Here is a 12,165-nt window from a genome sequence, read left to right on the forward strand (position 1 = left end):
CAAAATAGATTTGGCACTGCCCGCAGAGGTACAGCTGTGGGCCCCAGGCCCTATGCTCCTCATTTACACCCCACCCCCAGTCAGAATCAGGCACTGCCATCCTGCCCCCTCTGAGCCTCTGGACTTCAGATCACAGGAGACTGAAATTCATGTCCCAAACTGGACACATCCCCAAGCCACCTTCCCTTCCTCATTCAAAAAACACATACAATTCCCCTACATCCCTTTTTTACCTTTGTAGCACTTGAGTTCATCACCTTCTCTCACCCGTCCTGGTTCCCAGGGCTCCTCCTGCAGTTAGGACAGCTATTCCTTGCAATATCAAATCTTCACCTATAGATTGAGCAGAGCTCTGCCAATAGAGCTAAGCTGTTGTGTTGGCAGAGGTGTCGTTTTTGCCCTTCCCACTTACAAGGGAGTCAAGCTATAAAAGTGAGCGTTGTCAGCCCCGTGGATTGATCTCTTTTGGGGCTGGAGATTTGAGTATTTATTAATTGACTTCCTGGGAGCTGATTTCATCCATAACCCCTGTGCTCACCCAGGACTGACTCAGTGGGAGAGAAATAAGGTGAGGTTGGACAGTAGGCTTTCCAGGGACGTGGGGCCCATGTCCTATGGTACACATGGGAGTCCAGCATGTCAGATTGAGATGGGAGGCTGGGCAGGGAGCCCTGGAGTCTGTAGCCATTAGGCCGGCCTCTCTGAGAAAGGGAAAGGCAGGTCCTAACAGGTGGACCCCTCCCACCATGCTTTCCTGCAGCATATCGACAAAGTCTTCAAACACAAGGACCTGCAGCAGCAGCTGGTGGATGCCAAGCTCCAGCAGGCCCAGGAGATGCTGAAGGAGGCAGAGGAGAGGCACCAGCGGGAGAAGGATTTTGTGAGTCTCAGGCTCTGGGGTTGGGGGGTCTTAGAAGAGGTGGGTTGGGTTCTGGCTTAGCTCATAGTCACGTTTGTGTGGGAAAGGTTGGTGCCTGGCCAGAGCAGGGCACTGCTTCCTCAGATACCAGTCAGAGAGCAGGACACTTCAGTGGGTTCTGGTGTGTTTGGCAAAAAACACACACAGCCCCTTGGGGCTTCTAACGAGGTCTGATGTCCTATCTTGGAAATAGCTCCTCAAAGAGGCAGTGGAGTCCCAGAGGATGTGTGAGCTGATGAAGCAGCAGGAGACCCACCTGAAGCAGCAGGTGAGACAGTGTGTATCTTGACCCTGTGCCTCCAAGGACTCCTCATTGGGACCCGTCCTGGGGGCAGGGCAATGGGACCCTCATTCTAGGACTACCTTGACTGCTCTGTGACCTTGCTGAGTCTGTTCTCTCTGGACCCGCCCAGCACCTCTGTGGTGGTGACCAGGTGGCTAGGTGAGCTTGAAGGACTTCATTCCTAGTCGGAAGTTGTGCTGCTTTTGAGGGGGTGGGGACAGATGGTTTTAATTCTATAAATTAATGTAATTCTGGAAGAAACATTTGAAAACATAACAAAACAAAAAAACATGTCACCCCAAATCCTACTTTCTAGGCTTACATGAAGAAAAATGCGATCTCGGAATTGTTGGGTCAGAGGGCCAAGCATGGGTCTGCGTGTGTGGACCAGAAGTGCCCTCTAGGGAAGTTCGGTCTTAACTGTGGGCTTCTTTCTCGCCCAGCTTGCCCTATACACGGAGAAGTTCGAGGAGTTCCAGAACACTCTTTCCAAAAGCAGTGAGGTGTTCACCACATTCAAACAGGAGATGGAAAAGGTAACACTGGCCCAGGCTGGGTCTGGCTGCAGGGGCACAGCTGCTTCATGCAGAATGTGGTGCCTCACTGAGAGCTGTTTACAGTAACAGTGTGATTGAGACCAGGGGAGGGACTGTAAGAAGGAGTCACACCCTTTCCTCCCTCACCTTCCGGGTTGTCCTGGAGAAGGGACTGCCTTGCCGTTTCCTGTTATTGGCAGTGGGCATTTAACTTGAGAGGTCCTAAGGTGGCACCGGAAGCACTGGCTGCGTCCTGTACTGCCTTGCCTGCTGCCATGGGACCGTTGCCCCACCTTGGGGACACAGATGCAGACAGCTTGTGCCCTGACCATCTCCTCTGCCTGTCACATAACCCAGATGACTAAGAAGATCAAGAAGCTGGAGAAAGAAACCACCATGTACCGGTCCCGGTGGGAGAGCAGCAACAAGGCCCTGCTGGAGATGGCTGAAGAGGTGGGCTGAGTGCGCTCTGCAGCCGGGGATGGGGTGTGCAGTTACTGAGTACCAGGCCGTTTTCTGTAGTTCTAGCAGTGAGTGATGCAGCTGGCATGAGGTGGAGCTGGGCACGTCTGTCCAAGTCCAAGGCACTGCCAGCTCTCCCCAGGGGAGGTGGTGAGCCCAGTCATAGGCCTGCAGTGGAAGCAAAGGGAAGAAATGGAAGAAAAGAATAAGGAACAAGAAAAACAAATGGTGCCAATGATGTGTGTAGTTTGTATGTGGAGTGGCCCCGATCATTTGATTTTGTGACTTGAGATGTAGGAGAGGAAAGTAACTCTATGCTAGAGTAGCTACTGCAGCCAGACCTGCTGAATGTCTGTGCTGTGCCAGTTCATTGAACCTTCCCTTGAGATCTGTGAGGTTGATGTTAGTAGACGAGTTTAACAGATCAGGAGATCGGCTACAAAAACAAGTACTTTGCCAAGGTCTTCTGGTAGATATTTGGAGAAATACATTGTCTCTAAGCCATGCCCCTCCCCTACACCACATTGCCCTCAACTGACAGCCAGGTCTTGGCATAAACCAGGGCTGTTCACTTGAAAGGGGCCAGCTTTGGACTCCAGTCTGCTCCCAGCGTTGTTAAAGTGTGAATGTTTTCTACCAAGTGGCAGTGGCAGGTGGAGGATCGATGGCATGACACTGAAAGGCCCCCTTTCTCTCCCTAGAAAACCCTCCGGGACAAAGAGCTTGAGGGCCTGCAGGTGAAAATCCAGCGGCTGGAGAAGCTGTGCCGGGCGCTGCAGACAGAGCGCAACGATCTGAACAAGAGGGTACAGGACCTGAGTGCTGGTGGCCAGAGCCCCCTCACTGACAGCGGCCCTGAGCAAAGGCCAGAGGCTGCCACTGCCTCCAAAGAGCAGGGTGGCGAGGGGTCCGGGGTCCAAGCACCTAGCTCTACAGGAGCCACAGAAGCTCCCTGCTGCCCTGGAGCACCAAGCACAGAAGCGTCAGGCCAAACAGGGCCCCAGGAGCCCACCTCCACCACCGCCTAGGGAGCCTGGCACTAGGGGCATGCTGGGAAGGGAGCAAGCAGCCCAGCCAGGCCTGGCCCATGCAAGGCTCCCACTGCTAAGTAGTCCAGTGCCGAGGCCCAGGGTGCTCTGACCTGGCTGGCATATGACACTGCAGTTTGAATTTCGTGGGTCAGCTTCACGTACATATGACATGTGCAAGGCCTCATACATTTATATCTGTAAGTGTAAAATAGGCTTGCATTGGATGCAGAGTGGGTGTGTACAGATGAAGGCAGTGGCTCTTCTGTGAGCCGAAGAGTCGAAGCGGAGTCGTCATCTGTAGCCGCCTTCAGTGACCTGGCAGGACAGTGACTTGAACATTTCTCTGCCTGACATGAGGCTTAGACCCCTTCCCTCCCTGCCCTTCAGGGATCATGACAAGTGACACACCCAGGCCTGACTGTGTTTCTCTTGTTGGCAGGGCTTTGGCAGCTCTGGCTCTCCTAGCTCCTCTGGACGCTTCTTTGCTTTTCTTAACCAGGAAAGGGGTCCCCAGACAGAGCCTTGGCAGGGCACTCAGAGCTGGTGATCAAACCACTTTCCTGCCTCAGACAAGGAACCTGGAGAATGTTCTGTGTAGGATGGTGTGCTGGTAGGGAGCCCTTTCGGCACTGCTTCCCCTGCCCTGTGGTAGTGCCAGGACCAGGCCAGTGATGCTTCTCAGTAGCCTTATCATTCACAGGTGCCTCTCTAGCCTGCACAAATGATTGATGGGATCGCCCAAAGGATTCTTTCGGAAGGTTTTTTGTTTTTGTTGCACATGACAGTGTTTGTATTGAGGGTCTTCTGAGGAGGGAGGAGGAATACTCTAGCAGTGGTGCCTGGGTTCCTGGCTTCCAGTGCCTCACCCCCCTCACCACCCCACCCAGCACTTTTGTCATGTTGGTGCTTAGGTTCCTGTTTGATGAGATCAAATTGTGAGAGAAAGGAAAGGGCTTTGAATCCTATGCGTTTCAATCCTGGAAGGCCACCACCAATGCCATCACCACTGCCTCCATGTAGCAGTTGCTAGGCCCCAGGAGCAGCTGTTCCCGGTGGCTTTATGAGTCTGTTTCTGCTTCCTGCCCCCATCCCCACTGTGCAGTCCTTGAGATTTGCTCTGGTTCCATTGTCCAAGGAGTAAGAGCTGAGTGTCCTCGATATCCTACTTCTTCCTGTGTGGGGGCCCCAGCTCTTGTCTGACAATTGATGGATAAGAATGAGAATTTAACCCCCAGAAATCCACAAAATGGCTGCAGATATTCCCATAATCCCCTCCCCTTACATGTTCCTCTATACTTAAAGTTCTGCTGGTTGCAAACTTGCCTAAGGTATTAGGCCATCTTAATACAGAGCAATTTTCTGGAACAACAGATGAGTCTTGGATCAGGAAGCAGAGCTCTGCTGGGCTTGGGGACTATGTCCCATCTCCAGCTGGGCCTGGGCTTCAGTGTAGCTGAGGGAGCCACAGACCAAGGTGGATAAAATGGTTGAGCTGATGCTTGCTGTATTTTCTTAAAGCTAATTCATTATCATATAGGTTCTTTCATCTTGCACAACTAGCCCATTCTTTCAGCCCTTAAATCCCTCTTATAAAATAGGTTCATGAAGAGTATTAAGTACTCCTTGTTCTGGCTTTGACCAGAGATGGCAAGTGAAAGGTACACCATTTCTCTGCTCCATAGTAGGTACCACTAGTCTCTGTTCAGAGTATTTCCTGCTCATTCTTGGTATTTCATTTCTTGAGGTTCCCTCAGCAGCCAGTGCTGAGACCTGTTTGCCATCCCTGGCTGAGATATTGCTCTCCTGTGGAGAAGTGTCTTCCCCTCTGAAATGGGTGTGTCTAGAATGGTCCCTAAACATGCCTCTTCCTGTTCCAGTAAGGCTCCCTCACTCATGCCGGGTTGAGGTACTCAAGAACTGCCCCATACAGGGTTTGCTGGGCTGTGGAAGCATTGGGAGGAGGCAGAAGCTTTTGCCCACCTCTTTAAAGATCAGGTAGACCTGCAATAGCCCACATGATTGCCTGCCTCACTTCACCTACCTCTTAAGGCCCATGGGGTTAGCGGGGAGGGAGCTCAGTGTGATGGGGTGGGAACTCAGCACAACAGCTCTCTGAAACCAAGTGGAGCTACAGTGAGCAAGGTGGCCCCAGCTGGGCTTCCCAGGTCAGAAATAATAGGCCCTGGGCAGGGTAGAACCTTTGCTCTCAGCTCTGGGCATCCTGGCCAGGCTATAGGTAGGGATCCCATTCCTCTAACTCCATTGACCAAATCGTAATCACTACAGCTGTTCTGCTTGCTCCGCTTTCCAAAGTCAGCCCAGGTACCTGGGTGCTGCCAGCCAGGAGCCTGGGCCAGATGCAGGGGATGTGGCCTCTCTGAAGGCCAGTGCCTTCCTCACTAGGGCAGGTCCCATGCACATGACCTCAGTTCTAGGACCAAGAGCTGTGTTGGTTTCTTGGATTGCTAGCTTTTCCTCCAGGGGACCACAGCAGGCGAGGCTCACAGCCCAGAGCCCTTGGCTCTGCTGACAGTAGTTGTGTTCAGACCTTGTCCAGCTGAGAGCTTCATGTACACCAGATTCTAAGAGGTGTCAACAGCACTTTCTTGTTTGTTTTCCATGAGGTTTTTGGACCATGGGCTGAGCTCAGGCACTTTTTTCTGTAAGAGAATGTTATGTCTGTAAAGATCGTTATTTTCCCTCCTCTACCCCAACTGTGGTTGCCCTGGTGTCTAGGGGAGGGCCAAGGCCTGCTGAGCTGATTCTCCAGCTGCCCCAGCCCTCCCACCTTGCACAGCACAGAAGGTCACCCCAGGGACAGCCAGGTACCCACCTCCTGGGGGAGGGGTGCTGCCATCTGTCTCTAACTGCTTCCCTTATGGCCCAACTTGGCCTCCCAGATTTGTTTGAAGCTGTGCTGACAGCTTTTTTTTTTTTTTTTTTTTTTTTTTTTTTTTGTCTCATTTTGGTATTCACAACAGCCAGGGACTTGATTTTGATGTATTTTAAACCCTATTAAATAAAGAGTCTGTTGCCTTATTGCTTCTTTCCTGACCTTTGTGGTCATTTGGGCTTCTGAATCCATCCAGCCATCAGTGATTTGTCTGGATCTGCTGCCAAGTCTGGCTGTGCCCTGACAGCCTGCATCTTCCAGAGTGCCCTCCCTCCCTTCCAGCTCAGGACACACAGACTCACTGGAGCTGCCCGAGTGGAGCCCTTGGCAAAGCTGACATGATACACATGTATGGGAGCACCGGAGATGATTTTCATAAAGTCAAAAATTGGCCCTGCCCTCGGAGGGCTCACAGGCTGGTGAGGAGAAAAGGGATGTTCGGATGTGGAAGGGGTGGTTGTCCTATGGGAGCAAAGAGGAGGAAGGCCCTGTCCCCTTCAGCAAGAGAATAGGGGTGGATACCTGGAAGGGCCTGTGGCCCAAGGAGCAGGTAGAAGTTCGATAACCATTTAGCACAGAGGTGGGGAACCTTTTTTTGCTAAGGATCATTTGCATATTTATAACATTTGCTTAATATAATTCATTTAATATACATTTGTGTTGCTATGAAAAAAGCTCTTAGATTTATTGAATTTTGAGTCCTGCCTATGACTGCCTTGGCAGGGCCATGCCAACTTATTTCATGGGCCTTATACAGCCTGCAGGCCGGACGTTCCCCACCCCTTGTTTAGTAACAGTGGTTCAATGCAGGTGCCCTGGAGGGGGTGGAAGAGATGATGCAGGGGCCAAATAAGTCACCAAGAGCCTGTGTGCCAGATTTGGGCTATATCCAGGGAGACCCACTGAAGGTCTTTGGTAGGAGATAGGGAGGGTCTATGAGGAATGCAAAATCAAGGGCAACAGAAAGCTAGGCACATGGTGTGGTCCAAATTAGACAAGTGACATCACTATCTGGGCTGTCTGCCATGGGCAACATCTCTTGGCACCAGCCCACCAGGGACCTCCAGGTCCCTTTCCTTTGATTTTGTGTGTTCTACTGGTTAAAAAAAAAAAAGAATGAACTGGTTTCACCCTGACTGGGTGGCTCCATTGGTTGCAGCATCATCCCCCTGCACCAAAGATTGTGGGTTCAGTCCCTGGTCGGGGTCAGGGTGCATACAGAAGGCAACTGATTAATGTTCCCCTTTTTTCTCTCAGTAAAAATCCTCCGGTGAGATTAAAAAAAAAAAAAAAAAGAATGAACTGGTTTCTTATACACTCCTGCTCACCCACCCCAAGCTCCTATATGGGACACATCCTGGATGTCTCACCCAGTAACATGTTCTCTCTGGGGCCTGGGCTGTTCATCACAAAGGACCATATATGAATGGCCAACCAATGACAAACCAAGTGCCCTTCCCTCCACGTCTCCACAAGTAGATGTGTCCACGCTGGCTGTAACAGTCCCCACAGAGCCTCTGCCCCTTCCCGTCAGGGTTCTAATGGGTTGATATTTTTCTGTGCTGGCCACGTTGGTTCCAAAGATCCTTCGGAGGGGGTCAGGGGAGACCGCCTCAACTGGGAGCTCTGAGCAAAGCAGCTCTAAGAATAACCACCCTAGAGGTGCTCCTGGGCCCTCGGCCACTTTCCACAGGAGCCCTGGTGCCACTCCTGCAGTTCTGTGAGGGAGGAGAGGGCCTTCCAGCTGTCCTGTCTGCCTATGCAGGCCCCTGTCTCAGATCCCTGCTTATTGAACAAGTCCTGACTCACTAGTAATGTCTCCCCTTCAGGAGCAGTCTGGGCATTGAAAGCACCTGGGAAAGAGCCTTGCTGGGGAGCCTGCTGACACAGCGCCTCATCCCTCCCTAACTCAGCCGGAGGCCAGACCCAGGGACGCTGCCCCTGCCCCTCGGGAGAGGACGGTGGGTGGGAGCAGCTGTGTGCACTGCCCAGGGCAGTTATTTGAGCCTGTAGGGCAGCCTGTCTCCTGTTGCATCAGATGCTTCCCTGAGGACCTGAGCTGGGAGCCTCTGCCAGGTCTTTAAATAGCTGCCCCATTGATCTCCTGGGGCAGCAGGGGGTGGGGAAGTGTGTCAGCCTCCAGGCCGCAGTCACACGCCAGGTTTCAGTTCACCCGATGCCCGCTCCCAGGTCTCCTGGGCCTGGGGGTGGGCTTGTTCTGTCACTTCATCGGTGACTGAGTACAGCCCCCAGCGCTTTACCAGCGAGCAGTGTCTGGTGTTGTGGGAGGAGTGCCACTGCCCTCAAAAGACTATTGTTGACTGTTAGTAAAAGGAGACGATGACGGGATCTTCCGCCAGGGCTGTTAAGAGGATTAAATGACCATAAAGTGCTTAAAGGGTTCCTGGACTCACTTGATGGATCATTGTCTTCTCCCAGTTTCTTCTGTTGCTGCTGCCCTGGTGCTTCGTCCATGCTTTTATATATGTCTGTTCACATTCCCTCTCTTCCCTCTCTGCATTCTTCTTTCTGACAAAGCCACCACCATTTTGTGAGACTATAGTTTCTCTCCAAAACAGATGGGAAAGTGAAATGATTTTTAGATTGCCATCACACAACATCGTAGTCACCTTGTTCAGGTGAGGAGGTAAAGTCTTGAGAGGAACAGCATAATAAATGTGGAGACGCTCTCCCATCTTACCCCACCGCCAGCGATAAAGGTCACTTTCTCTTTAAATGCAAATTACCTCCTGCCAGCTCAGCTTCCACCCCTCCAGTTCCCTGTTCCCGGTAGGAGAGTGCTGAGGGCGGAGGAACACACACGGAAGCATCACTCCAGACCCCAAACCTCCAGGTCTGTTGCCCCGGGGAGTGGGGTGGGGCAGAATGACACTCCCTTTGAGATCCTGGCTCCTGAGCTGAGCGATCCACTTGGCACAGGTTTTGGGGGTTGAGTGGGAAATAGATCCCAGGCTGTCCCCAGCGGTTCCTGGGGAGCAGAGGCTCCCACTCCAATTCTTCTATCAAGTCCCTAATTGGGTCAAGCTGCCGCAGGTCTCCCCTCTGCCACACCCCCTAATGCCAACCAGCCATGTGCCGATTTAAATGCCCCCAGCACCACCACCATCCCAGAGTGCAGATCAGGCTTGGTGGTGGCAGCCTGGAAGGAGCAGCTCGGGGAAACCCCCAGAAAGGGCCCCCAGACCTCCCTGGGGAGGACCTCAACAGACCTGGGCTTGCCGGCGGAGCGAGACTGGAGGCCCAGCAGCCAGCCACAGGCCAGCCATTGTTGGGGCCAAGGCAGCCAGCTGCTGCCCACCACCCACCCCAGCTGAAGCCAAGCAGGGACTTTCTGAGTGGGGAGGGTGAAGCAGCTGGAAGCATGTCCCAGGGAACTTCTGAGAGTTGCCTGGTGTTTGAGTTTGGGAGTAGATGGAGGAGGGGGTGCAAGCATCTAAATGGGAGAAAACCCCACACGGAGCCCTGCCCTGCACGCCACCGTTTCTCCCGCTGTCATCCATCCTCTGGTGGTTAGTGTGTGGCACACCCACACTTGGGTCACCTCCCATGCAGATGCTCCCAGCCTCTGCCTAAGCAGTTGACATACAGAACGTGGCCTGGCTAAGACACCCTAATCCTTTGGAGCTCCTGCCAGCTCACCTCCACTGCCTCTCCCTCCTCCACATTTCCTCTGCCAGCTCCGCCCCCGCCCCCCCCCCCCCCCCCCCCAGCTACAGGGCAGGGAACTCCAGCAGCCTCTGGAGAATCCTACCTGATGCAGCCCTTTCAGGCAGGGCTGGAGGACAGGTGGGGACCTGAGTGGGCTCAAAAGGTCCTTCAAATACAGACCCATGACCCCAACAGTAGGTGCTGGCATTGGGCCCTCCCCATACTGGACAGATGAGGGGACAGAGGCCCTGGTGGATGTGAAGGGATAGTTGGAAAGTCCCAGGGCCTTCCTTTGCAGCTCTCGGGGCTTGGCAGGTGAAGGGATGACTTTGCTTCTCAGATCTCAGTGGGGCTGCCTCCCACCCAGGGCCTGAGGCCCAGCCAGCATCAATGGAGGACAAGAAGAAGAAAAGGAGTCCCAAACCCTGCCTGACCCAGCCGGCTGCAGCCCCAGGAACACTCCGCAGGGTCCCTGTGCCCACCAGCCACAGTGGCTCCTTGGCCCTGGGCCTCCCTCATCTGCCGTCCCCCAAACAGAGGTCCAAGTTCAAGAGGTGGGTACAGAAGGAAAGGGCAAGAAGGGAGGGACCCTAACTCTAAGCTGAGCACTGTGGTCAGGAAGGTAAAGGGGCCTTAGCCTTTAGGTACTGAGCAATAATTGATGCTTTCCCTGGGGTTGCCCCTGAGAACCCAATGCTCAGGCCCAGCGTCTATCCTCAAGTGTGTGGGGAAAAGGCTGGGTGGGTCACACAGTGTGATGACTGAACCACCTCAGAGCAGGGAGTGAGCAGCACTGCCTGCCAGGAAGTGAGAGTCAAGGCTGGGGGGTACACTGGACAGGGAGAATGTTCTAAGGGGCTTGCTTGGCATAAGAAAGAAGAAAAATACTGCCTGGAAAGTTCCAGGAACCATAAGTGGTTTGGTGGCCCTGGAGTGTCATAGGTAGGAAATGGTGAGGAGCTACTCAGGTATACAATTAGAATTATTTGCCTAATTTTTAAATTAAATTTATTGGGGTGGCATTGTTTAATAAGATCATATAGGTTTCAAGTGTACATTTCTCTGATACATGATCTGTATATTGCATTGTGTGCCCACCACCCAAAGTCATATCACCTTCCGACACCATATATTTGGCTCCTTTCCCCTTTAATAACCCATCCTTCTCTCTGTAACCACCATACTGTTGTCTGTGTCTGTGAGTTTCAGTCTTATATCCCACATATGAGTGAAATATATGGTTCTTAGCTTTCTCTGATTGACTTATTTCACATAGCATAACATTCTCAAGGTCCATCCAGGGCTTAATATTTTTTAATGATTGGGAATCTGCATCCTACCCTATAATGTGTCCCTGTGTGTTCTTTCTCCAACTGCTATGTTTCCCTATGGCTTTGACATCCCCTGCCTTAGGGGCATGTTTAGGGACAGCCACAGTGGGTATAGCTGAAGCTCTGGACTGGGGAAGGAATAAGAAGAAATGCAATTGGAGATGGGATTGCAGATGGGGACCAGGCTGAGAAGGTTGTTAGGTGTCATTCTAAGGGCAATGGAAAATTCAAAACAGTTTTTAAAGGCCCTGGCCGGGTAGCTCAGTTGGTTAGAGCATCTTCTTGATACACCAAGGCTGCAGCTCGATCCTGGTCAGGGGACATACAAGAATCAACCAATGAATGCATAAATAAGTAGAACAACAGAATCAATGTGTTTTTGTTTCTCTCTCTCTCCCTCAAAATCAATCAATCAATAAAAAATTTTATAGTTTTTAAATAGAAGAGTGTCAGAAAGATATTATGGGGAGAGGTAAGATAGCTCTCATGGCAATAAGGGAGTAACTGTCCCCAAATTCACCGAGAACCAGTGAGGACAAGTGATTCACTCAGGGTCACAGGAGGAATAGGTGGGGGCTCAGACAGGAACCCAGGAGCCTCCTTCCAGGCATGGCTCTGACTTTATCATTGTTAGAAAAAAACCCCACAAAACTTATTTTGACTTCTTACCCTCATCCCTCCTCACTCTCCCTTCCCTTTATTAGTCCTGGTACCCAGCGCAGGGCCAGAAGAACAAATATCCATTTATGTTGATGAGTCGATAGGAAGATGAATTAGTGTACAGACAGATGGCACAAAAGACCTGGGGGTGCCTGGCTGCCTCTGCCCTGTGACCTTGGTCATGTCCACTCCACCCAGGGTAGGCAAGGAGAAATGCCGCCCGGTGCTGGCCGGAGGTGGGGGTGGCTCCGCAGGCACCCCCCTGCAGCACTCGTTCCTGACCGAGGTGACCGATGTTTATGAGATGGAGGGAGGACTGTTGAACCTGCTCAATGATTTCCACTCAGGCCGGCTACAGGCCTTCGGTGAGTCCTGGGAGTT

The 12,165-nt window shown here is 52.2% G+C and overlaps 3 protein-coding genes across 7 annotated transcripts in view; 2 read left to right on the forward strand and 1 right to left on the reverse strand.

Moving 5' to 3' along the window:
- TXLNA (taxilin alpha) overlaps positions 1-6,272 on the forward strand; it is a 14,913-nt gene extending 8,641 nt beyond the window's left edge. For both annotated transcript variants that reach the window (XM_005878348.2, XM_005878349.2), the window contains exons 7-11: positions 761-880; positions 1,113-1,187; positions 1,646-1,738; positions 2,096-2,191; positions 2,902-6,272. In XM_005878348.2, the coding sequence (XP_005878410.1) occupies positions 761-880; positions 1,113-1,187; positions 1,646-1,738; positions 2,096-2,191; positions 2,902-3,228 (711 nt within the window). In that variant the 3' untranslated portion in view covers positions 3,229-6,272. The remainder of the gene's footprint in view (positions 1-760; positions 881-1,112; positions 1,188-1,645; positions 1,739-2,095; positions 2,192-2,901) is intronic.
- TMEM234 (transmembrane protein 234) overlaps positions 2,199-12,165 on the reverse strand; it is a 24,976-nt gene continuing 15,009 nt past the window's right edge. For both annotated transcript variants that reach the window (XM_005878343.2, XM_014549514.1), the window contains exon 5: positions 2,199-2,368. In XM_005878343.2, the coding sequence (XP_005878405.1) occupies positions 2,361-2,368 (8 nt within the window). In that variant the 3' untranslated portion in view covers positions 2,199-2,360. The remainder of the gene's footprint in view (positions 2,369-12,165) is intronic.
- CCDC28B (coiled-coil domain containing 28B) overlaps positions 8,541-12,165 on the forward strand; it is a 5,186-nt gene continuing 1,561 nt past the window's right edge. Inside the window, exons 1-3 of one of the 3 annotated variants that reach the window (XM_014549512.1) lie at positions 8,541-8,978; positions 10,092-10,347; positions 11,983-12,149. In XM_014549512.1, the coding sequence (XP_014404998.1) occupies positions 10,184-10,347; positions 11,983-12,149 (331 nt within the window). In that variant the 5' untranslated portion in view covers positions 8,541-8,978; positions 10,092-10,183. The remainder of the gene's footprint in view (positions 8,979-10,091; positions 10,348-11,982; positions 12,150-12,165) is intronic. The other 2 variants (XM_014549511.1, XM_005878346.2) reach the window with 2 other exon arrangements.

Source organism: Myotis brandtii, unplaced genomic scaffold (assembly GCF_000412655.1).
Source record: "Myotis brandtii unplaced genomic scaffold, ASM41265v1 scaffold555, whole genome shotgun sequence".
In the NCBI taxonomy this organism is placed as follows: Eukaryota; Metazoa; Chordata; class Mammalia; order Chiroptera; family Vespertilionidae; genus Myotis; species Myotis brandtii.